The sequence below is a fragment of the Rana temporaria genome, chromosome 2 (assembly GCF_905171775.1).
Source record: "Rana temporaria chromosome 2, aRanTem1.1, whole genome shotgun sequence".
Classification (NCBI taxonomy): domain Eukaryota; kingdom Metazoa; phylum Chordata; class Amphibia; order Anura; family Ranidae; genus Rana; species Rana temporaria.
The window spans coordinates 117,124,002-117,142,044 of NC_053490.1; the positions used below are offsets into that span (position 1 = coordinate 117,124,002).

Sequence of the window (18,043 nt, forward strand, 5' to 3'; positions counted from 1 at the left end):
ATAGGGAGGCCATCCTGGAGATCACCCAACTCCTTCATGAGGATCTAATCGCCCCAACCCTACGTTCCCATGCCCTGACACCTCTTGAAAAAGTGATGGCAACCCTCCATTTTTTAGCGAGTGGCTCATTCCAGCGAGCATCTGGAGGTGTGGCTGGGATGGTGCAGTCAACCATGAGCAAATGTCTCCATCAGGTGGTCCCTGCCATACTGCGGCACATGAGCAACCAGTTTGTCATGCCCACCCAGGAGGACCAGCGTGTGCAAGCCATGACAGACTTTTATAATATTGCTGGCTTTCCTAAGACCATCGGGGCGATAGACTGCACCCATGTGGCATTACAGCCCCCCCATGATACTGAACACCTGTTCAGAAATAGGAAAGGCTGGCATTCGATAAATGTACAGGTTATCGTAGATGCACATGGCCTCATCTGGCACGTTTGTGCCAAGTTTCCCGGCTCGTGCCATGATAGTTACATCCTAAGGCAGACCAAGATCTACAGAGACTTTGAGATGAACGTTTATGGAGACAGCTGGCTGATTGGTGAGTGACATTGGTGTCAGGTATGCCCCCCCCATGATGCAGACATCACAAGGGGCACATGCATGACTAATATCCTCCTGTCTTTTCCCTTACAGGTGACTCAGGATATGCGTTGGGACCCCACCTGATGACCCCCTTTAGGAACCCCCAAACACCCGGAGAACAGAAATTCAATGAGGTGCACATCCAGACCCGGGCTATAGTAGAGCAGACTTTTGGCCTTCTAAAGTCAAGATTTAGATGTCTTGACAAGACTGGGGGTACACAATTGTATTCCCCAGACTTTGTATGCCAAATTATTGGGGCATGTTGCATCCTGCACAATTTTGCTTTAAGAAGGGGCATGCATGTGGAGATATGTCCTGACCTAACCCCCCACCCAGGCAATCCCCCCCCCAAACCCCTCTACCCGGTCTGCTGAGGGCCAGGCAATAAGGAGACAACTGTCTGAAGGCATCTTTGCCCAGTAAATGGATCCTAATTATCTTTTTGTTTTTGCTTTGCCCAGAACAAATCACAGAGATTATGTGACCTTTAAATCTTTACTTTGCAAAATAAATGCACATTACTTATATGCCAATGAGAATGTTTTTTTTTTGTTACAAAACGCACATTAATTATCTCACAATGAGAATGCATGAATGCACGTCACTGTGGTCCCTAGCACAGACACATCACATGCACATCGAATTGGATTAGATCCAAGTACCCCCCCCCTTTGGTACTTGGGAGCAGTAACGCCCCGCCACGGCTCCAATTATGTCACTGTGCATTCATACACCATTCAGGAACCTAGGATGACTTCTCCCTGGTCCTGGGGATCCCTACTCCACCAAAACTGAGGGTGACACCCTTATGTTTTCAGGAATGCCACCCCCCCACATTCACACATCATTCAGACACATAAACCAAATCATAAGTACAGTGTAAAATAAAATTAAAACAAAAAAAAAAAAAGTACCCCTGCAAATTAAGGATGTTGCCGAGTGCTCCTTCTGGGCTGCCCACGGCCACGGGCACGGCCACGGGCACGGCCACGGGGACGGCCACGGCCGACTGGGGGATCTTCACGGGGGGGGGTCTGTGCAGGGGAGGGAGTATTTTCAGGGGGGGACTGTGCAGGGGAGGGAGTATTTTCAGGGGGGGGGGACTGTGCAGGGGAGGGAGTATTTTGAGGGGTGGGGGACTGTACAGGGGAGGAAGCAGCCTTCCCTGGTGTCTGTCCTCCTGCTGGCCTTCCCTCCAAGGCAACGGCTATCCTTGTCAGACAGGAAGTAATGTCAGCCGTATTGGCCTGCACAGCCCGGGTATTGGCCTGCACAGCCTGGGTGAGGGCAGTCACCTCCTGGGCCACACCTGTTGTGGCGTTCCTCAGGTCCCACAAACAGGTGATGACCCCCACGGAGTTGGTGGCCACGTCACCCAGTGACTCCCTCATTGCACCCAGGCTGCGCTCCACCTTGGTCATTGTTTTTTGTATTGCAGACAGACTGCGGGTCTGCCGGACATTGTCCCTCAACAGACTGACCGGCAGACGCACCAACCCTCCCCTGTTTTCCGGGGTCGGCCTCCTACTTGCCCCTGAGGCTTGTGGCCTTGGAGGAGGAGTTGGAGTGAGCCATGGGTGCTGCTGCATGTTGGAGGAGGGTTGGAAGGGGCGACCCATGATGGTGGCCTGACTGCTGGGCGCCTGTGGGGTTCCCTCAGGGGATGATTCAAAGGTCATATCTTGGCCCATCATTATTTCCTGCCCAATCAGAATATTGTCATCTTCCTCCCCCTCATCCTCCTCCCACTCAACATCCAAATTAGGGGAGTTGTGGGCACTCCCCTCCCATGGCGAATCCTGCCCTTCTTGGGACTCTGCATGAGCCTGTCTTGGGGGTGGTGCAGCAGCCTGCCCTGATGGGCCAGCAACCTCCTGACCTGATGGGCCAGCCACCTCCTGACCTGATGGGGCTGCCACCTCCTGGGCTGATGGGGCTGCCACCTCCTGGGCTGATGGGGCTGCCACCTCCTGGGCTGATGGGGCTGCCACCTCCTGGGCTGATGGGGCTGCCACCTCCTGGGCTGATGGGGCTGCAACCTCCTGGCCATCTGGGGAGGACACAAAACAATCACAGGTTGTTGGATCCACACACTTGGCACATCTTCCCTTCCCCCACCCACACATGCTAATCACCAGATAGAAATTGTAAAAAATTACCTGTCCTCATAAGAGGATCATTGTCAAAGCCAGGCAGGCCCACCACCTGCTGTGGGTGGAAACACTGGGCCACTGCCCATTCCTCCTCACTCATCCTGACTGGGCAGGGTCCCCCTCCTCCAGTGCCCCTGGTATGGGCATGCAGCGTTGCCAGCTTGTTCCGGGACACGCTCCTCAAGTCATTAATTTTTTTTTTAACTCCAGCGATGGTCCTGGTCTCCCCCCCCCCCCCCGCAGCATTGATCCGATCGGTGATCTTTTGAAGGATCTCCTTCCTCCTGGCCGGGGTGGTGTTGTGGCTCTCAGGGCCATGGAGAAATCGCCCAAATTTAATGACGCCCTGAGCAAGTATATGCTTCTCTGCCAGGGTAAAATTAAGCTTCCTGCGCTTGGGAGCCATGACAGACAACACCCAGCAACAGGGAACTCACCCAAAAAACAAACAACAATACACACACACAACAAAGAAAATACAAACAAGCAAAATTAAAAAATATACAGACAGCTACTATTAATTCAAAAACAAACAGGCAAAAAAGGAAAACAAAAAATATAAACACACCAAAAAAATAACACTATCAAAAACAAACAGGCAAACAATCAAAACAAAGAACAAATTAGCAAAAACAAACACCAACTATACCCTCCAACTCCACAAACACTTTTCTCACAAACTAATCTTACCAACAAACACTGACAAACGTTCAAAGCAGAAGCAACTTGCTTTAGGAAGGGAACACAGGGAAATACTTTTGCAATTGAAGTCTGTTTGACTGGGGCTATTTAGACACAGGGCGATCTTCAAACTAAGTACGCTTGGCCTTTTACCTATCTCACTGATTGCGCTGACCAAAGTTCTGCACATGCGCAGTGAGGTCCAGATTTGTGCGCGCATGCGCAGTACGGCCGGCACTTCATTTGCATGGGGTCACGGCTCATTACAATGAAGCACGCCCACTTCATTCCCACTTGCCATAACCACGCCTTACGCATTGAAACTTAAGTTAAGGATGGCGCAATTTTGTGCGCAAATGCACTGAGAATACGGTACTTACGACACCAACTTAGGGCGCCGTAACTTAAATGACATAAGTTAGATAATCCTAAATTTACACATGTTTTTGAGAATTTGGCCCTGTGTCTCTATCTATCTCTCTCTCTCTAACTGTCTGACTGCTCCTCTCTTTCACAAAGCCGAAACACACTACACGAGGCCGCCTTGCAGGCTGCCTTTTATAGTGTGGGGCGTGTACTAAACCCCCCTGAGCCATAATTGGCCAAAGCCAGCCTGGCTTTGGCCAATTATGGCTCTTCGTTTTTTCCGCGCTGTGATTGGCCAAGCATGCGGGACATACAGCATGCTTGGCCAATCATCAGCGCTCAACGCCGCAGTGAATTATGGGACGTTTTGCGTCATTCGAATTTGGCGCGAACGACCCGTTTTGTTCGAGTTTCGACGAACGAGCGAACGACCGATGTTCGAGTCGAACATACGTTCGTATCGAACGCAAAGCTCATCCCTAACGAGGGCCATAGTTTGAGGATCTCTGGTTTAAATAAACCATGCTTCACTGATGCCAGAGCAAGCTGATCATTGTGAATACCCAAAAGGTAATATACAGTAACTAGTGGTAAAAATGAAAGACAGAGCACATTGGATAGTGAAGGAAAAACAAATTTTAATATATATAAAAAAAAAGAATAAATATGCACTTACAGAGTGAAGACTTGATCAGGGCTTAACACCAGGCAATACAAATCAATCAGCGGATCACAATTACATATGTGATGTTAATTTGCTAGGGAAATTTCATCTCCAAGGCTGTTCAGTGTCTTTTACATTACATTACCCTGCAAAGAGATACTTTTATTTATTGTACTGTTTACATTAGGGTGACCAGACATCCCCGGTTTCCGGGGACAGTCCCAGGATTGAGGACACTGTCCCCGGACCAAGTCTGTCCCCGGTTTTGTCCCCGGATTGGATTTGAACAGGGGCTGGGGCAATTTCTAAGACAGACAGTGCAGAATAAAAAAGAAAATCTGAATTACACACCCCCGTTTCGCCGCTCCTACTAGCTTAGAGGGGTGTATTTTTTTTCTATATCTGTGTCCCTTTCTGATGATCATGTGCCAGTTGGAGTGGAGGAAATATTATTTAAGTTTCGGGTGCATGCCCATTCAGCTCCGCTCGCATGTTCTTCTGCCTTGGCTCAAGTCCCGGCCAGCTGCCTGCCTGCTTACCTCCGTTCCCCATCTGGTAGCCGGGGCCCGGAGAGTAAGACTTGACAGGCTGTGAGGCGGACGGCCTCACAGCCTGTCAAGTCTGGTCACCTTAGTTTACATTCCACTTGACAGCAGTTTTCATTGTGTAGCACCCCTGCTCTGGGCTGGCTCTAGCTAAATTTAGAAGAATATTCCAGAAATAGAGTGAGAGGATCAATCACTGGAGTCATGAAAAGTCATCTGACCCTAAAAAATCCCTGGTGTGGCTCTGAAGAAGATAAATATTTGGGAGGGGTTGATCCATCTCTCTCTCCTATTGCTACAAGGCCTCACAGGTGCCATAGGCTGATGGCCTGTAGAAACTTGTCTGAAGGAAGTTTGCTTGTGGAAGTTGGGCTGAAGCAGGAAATATTTACTGAAGAGTGCTGCAGGGCAGCTGGGCAGAAGCTGCCCCTGAGCTTTTACCTTGAGGTATGTAAGTACTGCTTGAAGATGAGATGCCACAATTTGCAACTCAAGGACTGTGACTCCTGGCATAGGGTTACAGATTACCTGGCTGTCCCCTATCAGCATTATTTTTGAGGTTGCAAGTGCTACTACAGGTACAATATATTTAGGAAGCTGTCCTCCAAAATGTGTGAGTGCTTTGGGTATTCTGCACAATAAAAACTCTCCTCCCTGCATTTTGTTCAAGACCTTTATTAAATCCTAACACGACTTCTGGACCAGGGCCTGAATTTGTCAGTGTGTCTCTGGGACTGGAAACAGGGTAGGAAGCCTCTGAACAGGCAAAGGGGACCCAGCATATTTCCAGCAGCCCTTTTGGGGTTTATCGCTACAATTGTAACTGCAGATCGGGACTGGGAGCAACAAGAAAGGCATCTTGGTGACGGCTTTCCTTTTTCTGCACATAAAGAATATTCAAGAAAGAAGATTTGTTTTTCTTTTTGTTTTTCTTTTCGTTCACATGTGATGCATTGATTGAACACCTATTGGGACATTTTTTTACAGATTCCTCTGGACACAGAGACACTTTTGGAATATTGTATATTTTTTATATATGCATTAGAGATAGTTTAATTTATCTATTTCTTACTCATTAATTTTGGTTCACTATTCAGTAGCACTGAGTGGTATAGCGCCCTCTACACGTTTTTTCATCTTCTCAACACGTTTGCTTGATTTCATATCTTCAGTGGCAGGAGACTCAAATGAAAAAGTAGATCACAAACAGCTGGTAGAACTTTTGCTAAGCACTTCCTATCCTAGCATGCCCTGTGATTCCAGCGACAGTATCCACCAGGCATGTACTGGCTATAGGGACTACAGGGAGTTTCCCGGTGGGCCGATGGCTCTGTGGGCCGGTTTCAGTGACAGCCTGTCAAAGAAATGGCTAAACAGCTCGCCCTCCACTTCATGCAGTGATGTGAGAAGGATGAGAAAAATACAGAGGAGAATAAGTAAAATAATAAAAGAGGTGAGTGAGGACTCCTTGGTCCGGATTCACAAAGCACTTACGCCGACGTATCTCAAGATACGTGCGTAAGTGTAAATGTGCGCCGTTGTATCTGTGCGCCGTGCCCACAGAACTAGATACGCCTGAAAATAGGCTTCCTATGACCGACGTAACTTTCCTACGCCGTCGTATCGTGGGCGCATATTTACGCTGGCCGCATTTTCCACTACCATTGATTTTCCATGCACATATGTAAATGAGGGTGATACGCTGATTCACGAACGTAGTTGCGCCCGGCACATAATATACGCGGTTTGCGTAAGTCGTACTTCCGGCGTAAAGTTTTTCCCCATATAGGAGGCGCAAGTCATGCTAAGGTATGGACCAGGGAACACAGCCATCGTATTTTACGTTGTTTAGGTAGTACGTGAATAGGGCTGGGCGTAGGTTACGTTCACGTCGTAGGCAGTGATTCGACGTATCTTAGACAGTTGTTTCGACGTGATTCTGAGCATGCGCACTGGGATGCGTCCACGGGACGGCGTATGCGCCGTATGTTATTCATATCTTTATGACGCTCAGTCCATCATTTACATGGGGTCACACCTCATTAGCATGGCTCACGCCCACTTCCACCTACGCTGGATTACCCCGAGGAAGCCCAGCGTATCTTTAACAGCGAGTGGGGGCGAGTGCTTTGTGAATCCAGTGCTTGCCTCTGTGCGCTGCGCCGGCGTAGCGTAAAAGAGATGCGCTACGCCGTCATAAAGATGCGCCGATGTCTATGAATCCGGGCCCTTATGTTTTTTTGCACAATTGCGTATAGTTTATATACTGTTTTTGTGCTTGTTTACAAACTTAAAGTTGGCCGGTCTGGATGAAGAAAGGGGCCTAAATTTCGGTCTCAGTCCAGTCCTGGTACCCACTAGTGGAAAGCAGCATATTTAGAGACCCATAACACTTGTTTTAGGTTGCAGACATTTGCCTTCTATAGTTGAGCAAATTTTTTTGCAGGGAAGCAATCTTTCACCGGTTTGTGGTGTTTATTAGATTACATGAGTGCATGGAGTGTAGAAGACATCATTTGGCTCTTGGCACCAAATGTATAGAATTAGAGGTACATTCCACATTTGATCTATTTATTCCTAAATTTGTCATCTGGAGTTTTAGAGGTACTAATAACTCATGAATGCACTTGGCGTGTGGTATTATATTTGTGTTGGTGTGTGTAACATGTAGACTTGTCATTCTACCTTTGGGCACTGAATTTAGTATCAAACATACAATTTTATCTGACAACTTGCACTGACCTTTTCTCTTGCCAAACATCTACTCTGAGTTCATAACTAACATGATTAGTCTATCGGCCTCTTGCAGATGATGTAAAGAACCATGGTAGCATCTTCTTATTAAATACATGCTGGAAATGTGCAAGACTCTAAATTATAATGACTTGTAAGTCTAAATTGAGAAGAACTGTTGACCTACCTGTCAGGAAAAAGCTAGATAACACTATAAAAGGACACCATGTGGGGAATAGGAAAACAGAGACAATCACAAGCAGAGAGGACACCTGAGCAGCAACAATTTCCCTAAAGAAGGTAAGCTTTTGCCATATTGAAATCTTTTAATTAATCTAGTAGCAGCTAATATATGTCATTTCATTTTGAGCATGTCATTTTATCATTTGAGAAAAAAGTATTATGGTTATAGTTTATGGTGTATATACAATGCAAAATAAAATGTAAAAATATTGCAGTGGTAGGAAAAAAAATATATGTATTGCAGTGGTAGAAAAACATATATGTATGCTTATGTCACATCTCACAAAATGCTACTTTTCATGCATGCCTAGTCAAACTTTATACATCAACTCATTTTTTTTATGTATCAAACTTACTTTAAACATTTGAGTGTTGCTGCAAGGATACATACCATACGTGTCACCTTCTACAATAAAACCATCCTATATTTAGAATATTTATTTTTTAATACAGTTAAAAAATCTGTATTCATCTATATCTACTAAGGCAAAGAAAACAAATTAATATGTTATCTTGATCTGCTTGCATTAAACTGAGGTTTGAGTGATTTGTATTGCATTCTTTATTATTGTACTCTTAATTGCTTGTTTTAAGCAAGTACATTGATTTTGACTTAAAACAAAACAAGAAAACTGTAAATCTAAAATATTTTCCAAAAAGCATACCCAAAATATATTTTTATAATTAAATATAGTAAACCTACTGCATAAAATACATAGTTCATGCCATAATAAGTAATTTTGCACATTCATTTTAACCATACCATGGGTGTATGCCATAGGGTTAGTCTCAGCCACTATTCCCTTGTCCCCACTCCTCCCTGTCTTGCTTGAGTAATTTGGATGATGGTGCGTTGCTATTTATTACTATGCCTTTTAAATGAAGCCATACTCCAATTTTTGCATGGGTGTATGCCTTATTTTGCCAGTAGATTCAGATCACTACAAGCATAATAGAAGGAGAAGGAAATAAGCAATGACAGTCCAATGGCACTTACACAGTCTGACCTTTAATATTAAAGAGTTCGTATCAAAGATACAATGTATATAAATGCGCAACAAAATTTTAATAAAAGCTATACCTGTACTAGACTATAAAGAATATGAAATAATTAGATGCAGAAATACCAAGGCCACTTGCAGAGCAAAAAAACATATCGAACATCATGCCATGAAGCTTGCGGAACTAAAGTAAATCCAAGGCACTGAAACATTATTAAAGCCATATTAAACCCAAAACTAAAAAATTGATTATATTGCAGTTTACCAATCATTAGATGTGGAGGCTGCATTTGTTTTGTACTTTTAGGCATGTTTTCCTCCTTGTTCACTTGGTGTTCTGGCCGGAAACATACTGTACCTCCTGTATTAGAGTGCCCCCACTCTGGATGAAGAAGCAACAGAGAAACCTCTGGACAGCATCATTGTCAGTCTGGGGGGGGAGTGTTAGATGTATCTGTAGATTTGGATACACTAACAAATTGAAGCCAAACTCCAGCTAATGCCACGTACACAAGACCGTTTTTTTCTGTCATGCAAAAAAAAAGTTTTTCTCAACGTGATTTGTCGTGATTCTTCTCAAGCCTGCCTTGCATACACAAGTTCATGAAAAAAACGCTCAAGCAAAGCGCGGTGATGTACAACACGTACAACGGCACTATAAAGGGGAAGTTCCATTCAAATGGCGCCACCCTTTGGGATGCTTTTGCTGATCCTCGTGTTAGTTAAAGTTTGGTGAGGGACGATTCGCGCTTTTCATTCCATTACAGTGTGCCGAATGTGCTATCTCCATTACGAACGCTAGTTTTACCAGAACGAGTGCTCCCGTCTCATACTTGATTCTGAGCATGTGCATTTTTTTCCCCTCAGAAAAGCATACACACGAGCGGTTATCACAACTAGAAAAAGAATGACGAGAAAAACTTTGAGAAAAAATAGAGCAGGTTCTAATTTTTTTGTGGGCAGTTTTCTCGTCAAGAAAACTGCTATGGAGCATACACACGACCGGTTTTCACGACCAATCTAAAAAATGACAGTTTTCTCGTCATGAATGGTCGTGTGTACGTGGCATAATACTTTATATGCAGTAACAGTAACTTTTTTCTTTTGGGATAAAGGTTTTACGTAAAAAAATAAAAGTGGATCGTTTTAGTATAAGAGCACTCACTGCCACATCCGAAAAGCATAGAGAGCCACAACAACCACAAAAACTTTACTGGCATGACAAGGAGTGCCAACAAATGTTAAAAAATATTAATTTTATTTCATATAGTATTAAAAATGTTGCAGAGACAAATAGATAAAAGATAAAAACATACCAAGATAATATTTGATATGCGTGCAGGCAATTTGTTATCTGGTATCATAAAGGATTCAGTCACTACAAGGCTGAATTTTCAACCATTGAGAGTGTATGTATATTCTTCATGGATCAATGTTTCCCTTTCAAGCTTCAATAAGACTCATGAATAAAATTGTAGTGATCACCAGGTCTACAAAAGATCTGGGGCTAAAGCCCATAGCAGCGAAGTAAAGAAAGTCATACACTTGGGCGGGCATACACATGTATATTACATCATTACAGTACTTTGCAAAAGTATTCATCCCCCTTGGCATTTTTCGTGTTTTGTTGCCTCACAACCTGGAATTAACATGGATTGTTTTAGGATTTGCATCAATTAATTTACAGAACATGCCCACAACTTTGAAGATTTTTTTTTTATTATTATTATTATTATTATTATTGTGAAGCAAACAACAAATAGGACAAAATAACAGAAAAAGTCAATGTGCATAACTATTCACCCCCCTAAAGTCAATACTTTGTAGAGACACCTTTTGCAGTTATCACAGCTCCAAGTCGCTTTGGATAAGTCTCCATGAGCTTTCCACATTTTGCTGGGATTTTTGCCCATTCCTCCTTGAAAAACTGCTCCAGCTCCTTCAAGTTGAATGGTGTGTGCTTGTGAACAGCAATCTTTTGCTTCTCGGCCCTTTGGCTAAGATCAAGTGTAACATCTGTTCTTATCAGTTGTCAGAGGATGTGCTGAAGCACCTCCTACATGGGGAGGGTGGATGCAAATCCAATGGTGTCATTGCACCTGGAAGGATGGTTTCAGCAGGGACTATGCCAAGCTGCCCGATAGATACTAGGGGCGGCCTATGGTTGCGTCTGAGCCATCTGGAAGGGTGCTCCTGGTGAGGATGGGTGGCTGCACTGGGTCTGGTCTTTTTGCCGAGTTCTAGTCCGGCCTTCTGGCTGGCCGGTGTAAGTGCTATCCCTGTCAGCGATCTGGTAGAAGGAGCTGGTACTGCCCTGAGATGAGACGGGGTAGGGCCATGCAAATCCGCCGGATTGACAGGGGGTCTGGAAGGGCTAATATTGGTGGAGGCTGCTAACTGGAGCGGCAGTTCTCACTAAGAAAACCTTGAAGGGCTCTCTATCTGGAAGGGGTGGAGGGCTGCACTGGCCGGTCGGGGGGTTGGATTTGGAACTTTGAAAAGCCTATGGTGCATGTACCCCTGGAGTGGCAGTCCAGGGGTACCGATATAATCACTGTGAGTGAGGGTCATTTTGATTTGACTGGTACCACGGTCACTGCACCAATACACACTTTTTTAAGCACCTGCCTCTAGGGCTGGGCCTTTTGGCTGGGACCGGAGGAATTTTTTATTCCTGGCCAGAGGGCCTGGTCATTGTACTGCACAATGGCCACTTCTTCACTCTCCCTTTCCCCACTTTATTTAATTCATTGCCTATGTTTGTCACGTTTTTTGTCTTTTTTGTTTGTGCACGTTATTTGTTCACTGTGTGATTAGTAGGGTGCCGGTCCTCGGGCTAGCCCTGAACGTCTTGGGAGTGGGTGGACATGGCCTTTTTGCTTAGTTCGCCTGCTCTCATGGGGGTCTCCCTTCCCTTCGGGGAGCCCCACCTAGTACTCACTTACATCAGGGTATCCAGAGAGCCTCCCCCTTACCCCAGAGAGCCCCCTTGCATCAGGGTCCCCAGAGAACCTCCCCCTTAACTTTAGGGTCCCCAGAGAGCCTCCCACTTACATCAGGGTCCCCAGAGAGCCTCCCCCTTACATCAGGGTCCCTAGAGAGCCTCCCCCTTACATCAGGGTCCCCAGAGGGCCCCCTTACATCAGAGTCCCCATAGAGCCTCCCCCTTACATCAGGGTCCCCAGGGAGCACCTCCTTACATCAGGGTCCCCAGAAAGCCTCCCTCTTACATCAGGGTCCCTAGAAAGCCCACCCTTACATCAGAATCCCTAGAGAGCCTGCCCTTACATTAGAGTCCTTAGAGAGCCTCCCCTTGCATCAGGGTCCCCAGAGAGCCTCCCCCTTACATCAGGGTCCCTAGAGTGACCCCCTTACAGAGTCCCCAGAGAGCCTCCCCCTTACATCAGAGTCCCCAGAGAGCCTCCCCCTTGCATCAGGGTCCCCAGAGAGCCCCCTTGCATCAGGGTCCCCAGAGAGCCCCCTTGCATCCGGGTCCCCAGAGAGACTCCCCCTTAACTTTAGTGTCCCCATAGAGCCTCCTCCTTACCTTAGAGTCCCCAGAGAGCCTCCCCCTTGCATCAGGGTCCCCAGTGAGCCCTCCACTTACATCAGGGTACCCAGAGAGCCTCCCCCTTACCCCAGAGTGCCCCCTTGCATCAGGGTCCCCAGAGAGCCTCCCCCTTAACTTAAGGGTCCCCAGAGAGCCTCCCCCTTGCAGCAGGGTCCTCAGAGAGCCCCCTTGCATCAGGGTCCCCAGAGAGACTCCCCCTTAACGTTAGGGTCCCCAGAGAGCCTCCCCTTACCCCAGAGAGCTCCCTTGCATCAGGGTTCCCAGAGAGACTCCCCCTTAACTTTAGGGTCCCCAGATAACGTATCAACTGCACCTCTATGCTAAAGCACAGCCGACATATCAGAAAGCTCCCTGGGCGGGCACCAGGACGTCAAGTGATCCCAATCACATAAGGCAGCATAAGGTAATAATCCTTAATAAAAGAACATAGAGATACTGTATATCTCAGAGTACCAATCCATAAATACAGGTTTATAGCCACCTACATTTACATGGTTATCATAAAATTACAGGTCCAAAATGTGACACAGCACTTGAATATCCTCAAATGGTCATAGATCTTGATTCCACATGTCATCAGGCAAACTAGGAAAGAACAAGAGGTTGAACCCCTACATTAGGTATACGTAGTATGACCAGCAAGCTAAAATATAGAACAAAGTAATGGTACCAACAATATATTACATCCCCATTGCCCGGCATCTAGAAGCTCTTAAAGGCTCCAGAGGCGACTGGGGGGAAAGGGGTTTGGGTAATTAACCACTTTCCTCAATGCCATTATTTAGTACAGTGAGCAATGTTTTTATTGCGGTCTGTACCTTCTTGTCCTGGTAACAACTGCACACAGCTTTTCTTATATACAGTGTCTTGAAAAATTATTCATACCCCTGAAAATTTTCCACATTTTGTCATGTTACAAAAACGTAAATGTATTTTTATTGGGATTTTATGTGATAGACCAACACAAAGTGGCACATAAATGTGAAGTAGAAGGAAAATGATCAATGGTTTTCAAAAATGCTCTGAAGCCCACACACGATCGTTTTTAATGACATAAAAAAAAAACTTAATTTTTTACACCCCGAAAAATGATCGTGTGTACGCGGCATTAGATTCTCAATGGGATTTAGGTCTGGACTTTGACTGGGCCATTTTAACACATGAATATGCTTTGATGTAAACCATTCCATTGTAGCTCTGGCTGTATGTTAAGGTGAACCTCCACCCCAGTCTCAAGTCTTTTGTAGACTCTAACAGGTTTTCTTCCAATATTTCCCTGTATTTGGCTCCATCTATCTGACCAGCTTCCCTGTCCCTGCTGAAGGAAAGCATCCCACAACATGATACTGCCACCACCATGTTTCATAATGGTGATGGTGTGTTCAGGGTGATGTGCAGTGTTAGTTTTCCGCCACACATAGCGTTGTGCTTTTAGGCCAAAAAGTTAAATTTTGGTCTCATCTGGCCAGAGCACCGTCTTCCACATGAATAAGGATAGAAATTGGCTACACATCGACGTTCTTGAAGTCCATTTATTGAATATTCCATACAAACAATAACATACACCACGGTTGCAGTAGCTAGAACAGAGGTGGACTAGTTTCGCACAGCTACACTGTGCTTACTCTTCTCCCACATGGCTCCTCGCAAACTGCAAATGGCTTTTTTTCCAAAATGGCTTTCTTCTTGCCACTCTTCCATAAAGTCCAGATTTGTGGAGTGCACGACTAAGGCCCCTTGCACACTGGGGCGTTTTTCATGCGGTACAGCGCTAAAAATAGCGCTGCTATACCGCATGAAAAATCACGCCCTGCAGTGTTCAATGCGAAAGCCGAAGGCTTTCACATTGAAGCGGTGCGCTAGCAGGAGCACACCAAAAGTCCTGCTAGCCGCATCTTTACCGCGGTATGTTCACCGCTCCTATACCGCGTCTTCCCATTGAAATCAATGGGAAAGCCCTGTAATACTGCGGTAATACCGCCTGCAACGCGGGCGGTATTAACCCTTTTTTCGGCCGCTAGCGGGGGTTAAAACCTCACCGCTAGTGCCCGAATATCGCGGTAAATACGACGGTATAGCCGAGCTACAAATAGCGCGGCTATACCATCACCGCGGCTCCACGCTGCAATGTGAAAGCAGCCTTATAGTTGTCCTGTGGACAGATTCTCCCACCTGAGCTGTGGATCTCTGCAGCTCGTCCAGAGTTACCCATGGTCTCCTTGCCCAGCCTGTCAGTTTAGGTGGGCGGCCATGCCTTGGTAGGTTTGCAGTTGTGCCATACACTTTCCATTATCGGATGATGGATTGAACAGTGCTCCATAAGATGTTCAAAGCTTGGGATATATTTTTATATAACCTAACCCTGCTTTAAACTTCTCCACAACTTTATCCCTGACCTGTCTGGTGTGTTCCTTGGCCTTCATGACCTTTGTTCACTAAGGTTCTCTAACAAACCTCTGAGGGCTTCACAGAACAGCTGCATTTATACTGAGATTAAATGACACAAAGGTGGACTATTTACTAATTACCGTATTTATCGGCGTATACCGCGCACTATTTTGCCCTGAAAATCAGGGCAAAATCGTGGGTGCGCGATATACGCCGATACCCGCTTTCCCGCCACGAGTTTGAATACTGCGCCCGCATATAGCGAGCGCAGTACACTCGTGAATCTTCGGGCAGTCTCGGCGCCTCTCGTACTGACGTCCTGACGCCGGACCCGCCGAAGATGGACACCGGACCCGCCGAAGATGGACACCGGACCCGCCGAAGACGGACGCCGGACCCGCCGAAGAGGACACCCGAAGCCGCAGAAGGACGCCGGATCCGACGAGGCCGCAGATGGACGCCGCGCAAGACACCAAAACTGTAAGTACAAAAAAAAAAATAATCTTTTTTTCCCACAGGATTGGGGGCCACTTTGGGGGTGCGCGGTATACGCCAGAGCGCGTTATACCGCGATAAATACGGTAGGTGACTTCTGAAGGCAATTGGTTCCACTAGATTTTAGTTAGGGGTATCAGAGTAAAGGGGGCTGAATACAAATGCACACCACACTTTTCAGATATTTATTTGTAAAAAAAAAATTGAAAACCATTTATCACTGTCCTTCCATTTCACAATTATGTGCCACTTTGTTATTGGCCTATCACCTAAAATCCCAATAAAATACATTTACATTTAAATTTGGAAAATGTCAAGGGGTATGAATACTTTTTCAAGGCATCTTAGGCCTCAACACAGAACTAAACATGACAAAACCACAATTTCATGCATGGTAGAAGTTATGGTAACATTTCCATCCTGTGTATTTTTTGCTCTCCAGCGCACCAAATGAAAAGGACACAAATAATGTACCTCACTGGGGCAATCATCCTGATTATGGCTGGAGACAGTCTGCAGATTGTGGTAAGAGATTCTTCAGATGAAACCAGGTAAGGATGTTTTTATATAAGCCAGTCATTAAAGCAATATGGCACACACTGAGCTAGATGTACTTTTACACAGAAGACTTGTGCCTTTCTCTGGTTAGTTGTTGGACACGCATTTTCCCATCATAAACAGAATTACAGTCATCTCATAAATGCTTATTTATACATTGACACAATATTCTACCCTAATGGATTTTACCTGCATTAAGGTAAAGAATGTAAGTAATGTATATATCCAGTGCTGTGCACAACTGCAGTTCTTGTCACAGTGGGAGTCATTGGCTCCTGCTGCTGTCAATCAAAACCTGTAAGCAGAGCGGGGGCGGTTCAGAGTCAGGCTGTGTGTGTCTATGGACACACACAGCACAGCTCAGGAGTGAATCCACATGTCTGCCCCATAGCATGTGGCTTGTTATGCTGGGGGCAGACACAGAAGAAGAGGAGCCGACAGCACCAGCAAATGATCCAGAAGAGGAGGTCCGGGCTGTTCTGTGCAATACCATTGCACAGAGCAGGTATTTATAACATTTTTATTATTTTAATTGAAAAAAAAGCTTATAGAAATGTATGTTTTAAGGTTCTTGGTTCTACACCACCCCAATGTAGATATGTATGCTTTGTCTAGTTGGAAGGTGAGCCTCTGCTCAGACCACTTTGAGACAAACACAGTTTTGTTCTTGTTTCTGCTGCTGAACAGAATTCACTCAACATAACACTAAAGCCTTGTACACACGATCGGATTTCCATCGGATACATTTGTGGATTTTTGTCCAAAGGGTGTTGGCCGTGAACTTGTTCTGCATACAGACGGCAGAACTTTTTTCAGCCAACATACAAAAAACTACGTGGATTTTCTGCTCTTTAGCGCCACCCATTTCGGTGTGTTATGTGCCATTTAATGCTGTATTTTTCTGAGCGTATACTTCGATGCAATCTGCACCACACAGGGTGATTAGGGTGTGCCTGTGTGCACGCCTATGTTAGAAACACTGGCCCAGATTCAAAGAGATTTGCTCTTTTTTTGCGGAGGCACAGGGCAACGATTTTGCCCTGCGCCCCCGCAAATTTGCGCCGCTGCCCTCGATTCACGGAGCAGTAGCTCCGTAAATTGCGAGGGCTCGCCGGCAAAATTGCCCGGCGTAAGCGCGCGCAATGTAAATGATCCCGCCGGGGGCGGGAATCATTTAAATTAGGCGCGCTCCCGCGCCGAGCGTAGAGCGTATGCTCCGTCGGGAAACTTTCCCGACGCGCATTGCGGCAAATGATGTCGCAAGGACGTCATTTGCTTCAAAGTGAACGTGAATGGCGTCCAGCGCCATTCACGAATCACTTACGCAAACGACGTAAAATTTGAACGTCGCAATGCGGGAAGGGCGGGTATACTTTAGCATTGGCTGCCCCTACTATTAGAAGGGGCAGCCTTACGCTAAAGACGCCGTACGGAAACTCCGTACCTTGTGTACGCAGGGCCCGCGCAACTTTGTGAATCGGTGTTAGTATGCAATTTGCATACTATACGCTGATCACAATGGGAGCGCCCCCTAGCGGTCAACGCAAGAATGCAGCCTAAAATAAGTGTGGCATAAGAGCCTTATGCCACGCAGATTTTAGGCTGCAGTCGGCGTTACGATGTTCCTGAATCAAGAGCATTCGTAACGCCGGAGCAAGTAAGCAATTGCGCTGCGTAACCTATGGTTACGCAGGCGCAATTGCTTACTGAATCTGGGCCAATGTAACTAATGCCTCGTTTCCACTGAGCGGATCGGTTCGGTTCGGTACGGTTCGGTTCGCTTTTTTGGGTGTTTCCATTATGAAAGCGTGCCATAAAAGCGAACCGTACCGGACCATTCTGGGTCCTGCTTCAGATGTGGGGCCATAGAGAATGGAACGGTTCCATTAGGGCGGACCTACAAATACATCTCACTGATTGGTGGATGTGCTAGGCTTTTTTTCTAAACCTTGCATGGTCCCGGATGGTCCGATTTGCAGTGGAAATGCTCTGCAGAATAGACCGGTCCCATTCTAACCGCTCCATTCTTTCTGACCCGAACCGATCCGTGCA

General features: G+C 46.0%; 1 protein-coding gene and 1 pseudogene across 1 annotated transcript in view; both read left to right on the forward strand.

The window, feature by feature from the left end:
* Window positions 1-7,403: 7,403 nt before the first annotated feature.
* Window positions 7,404-18,043, forward strand: part of LOC120929410 (pro-glucagon-like) — a 38,219-nt gene continuing 27,579 nt past the window's right edge. The window contains exons 1-2 of the mRNA XM_040340819.1: window positions 7,404-8,035; window positions 15,876-15,984. Of these exons, the coding sequence (XP_040196753.1) occupies window positions 15,884-15,984 (101 nt within the window). The 5' untranslated portion in view covers window positions 7,404-8,035; window positions 15,876-15,883. The remainder of the gene's footprint in view (window positions 8,036-15,875; window positions 15,985-18,043) is intronic.
* On the forward strand, window positions 10,957-11,065 carry LOC120929978 (annotated as a pseudogene).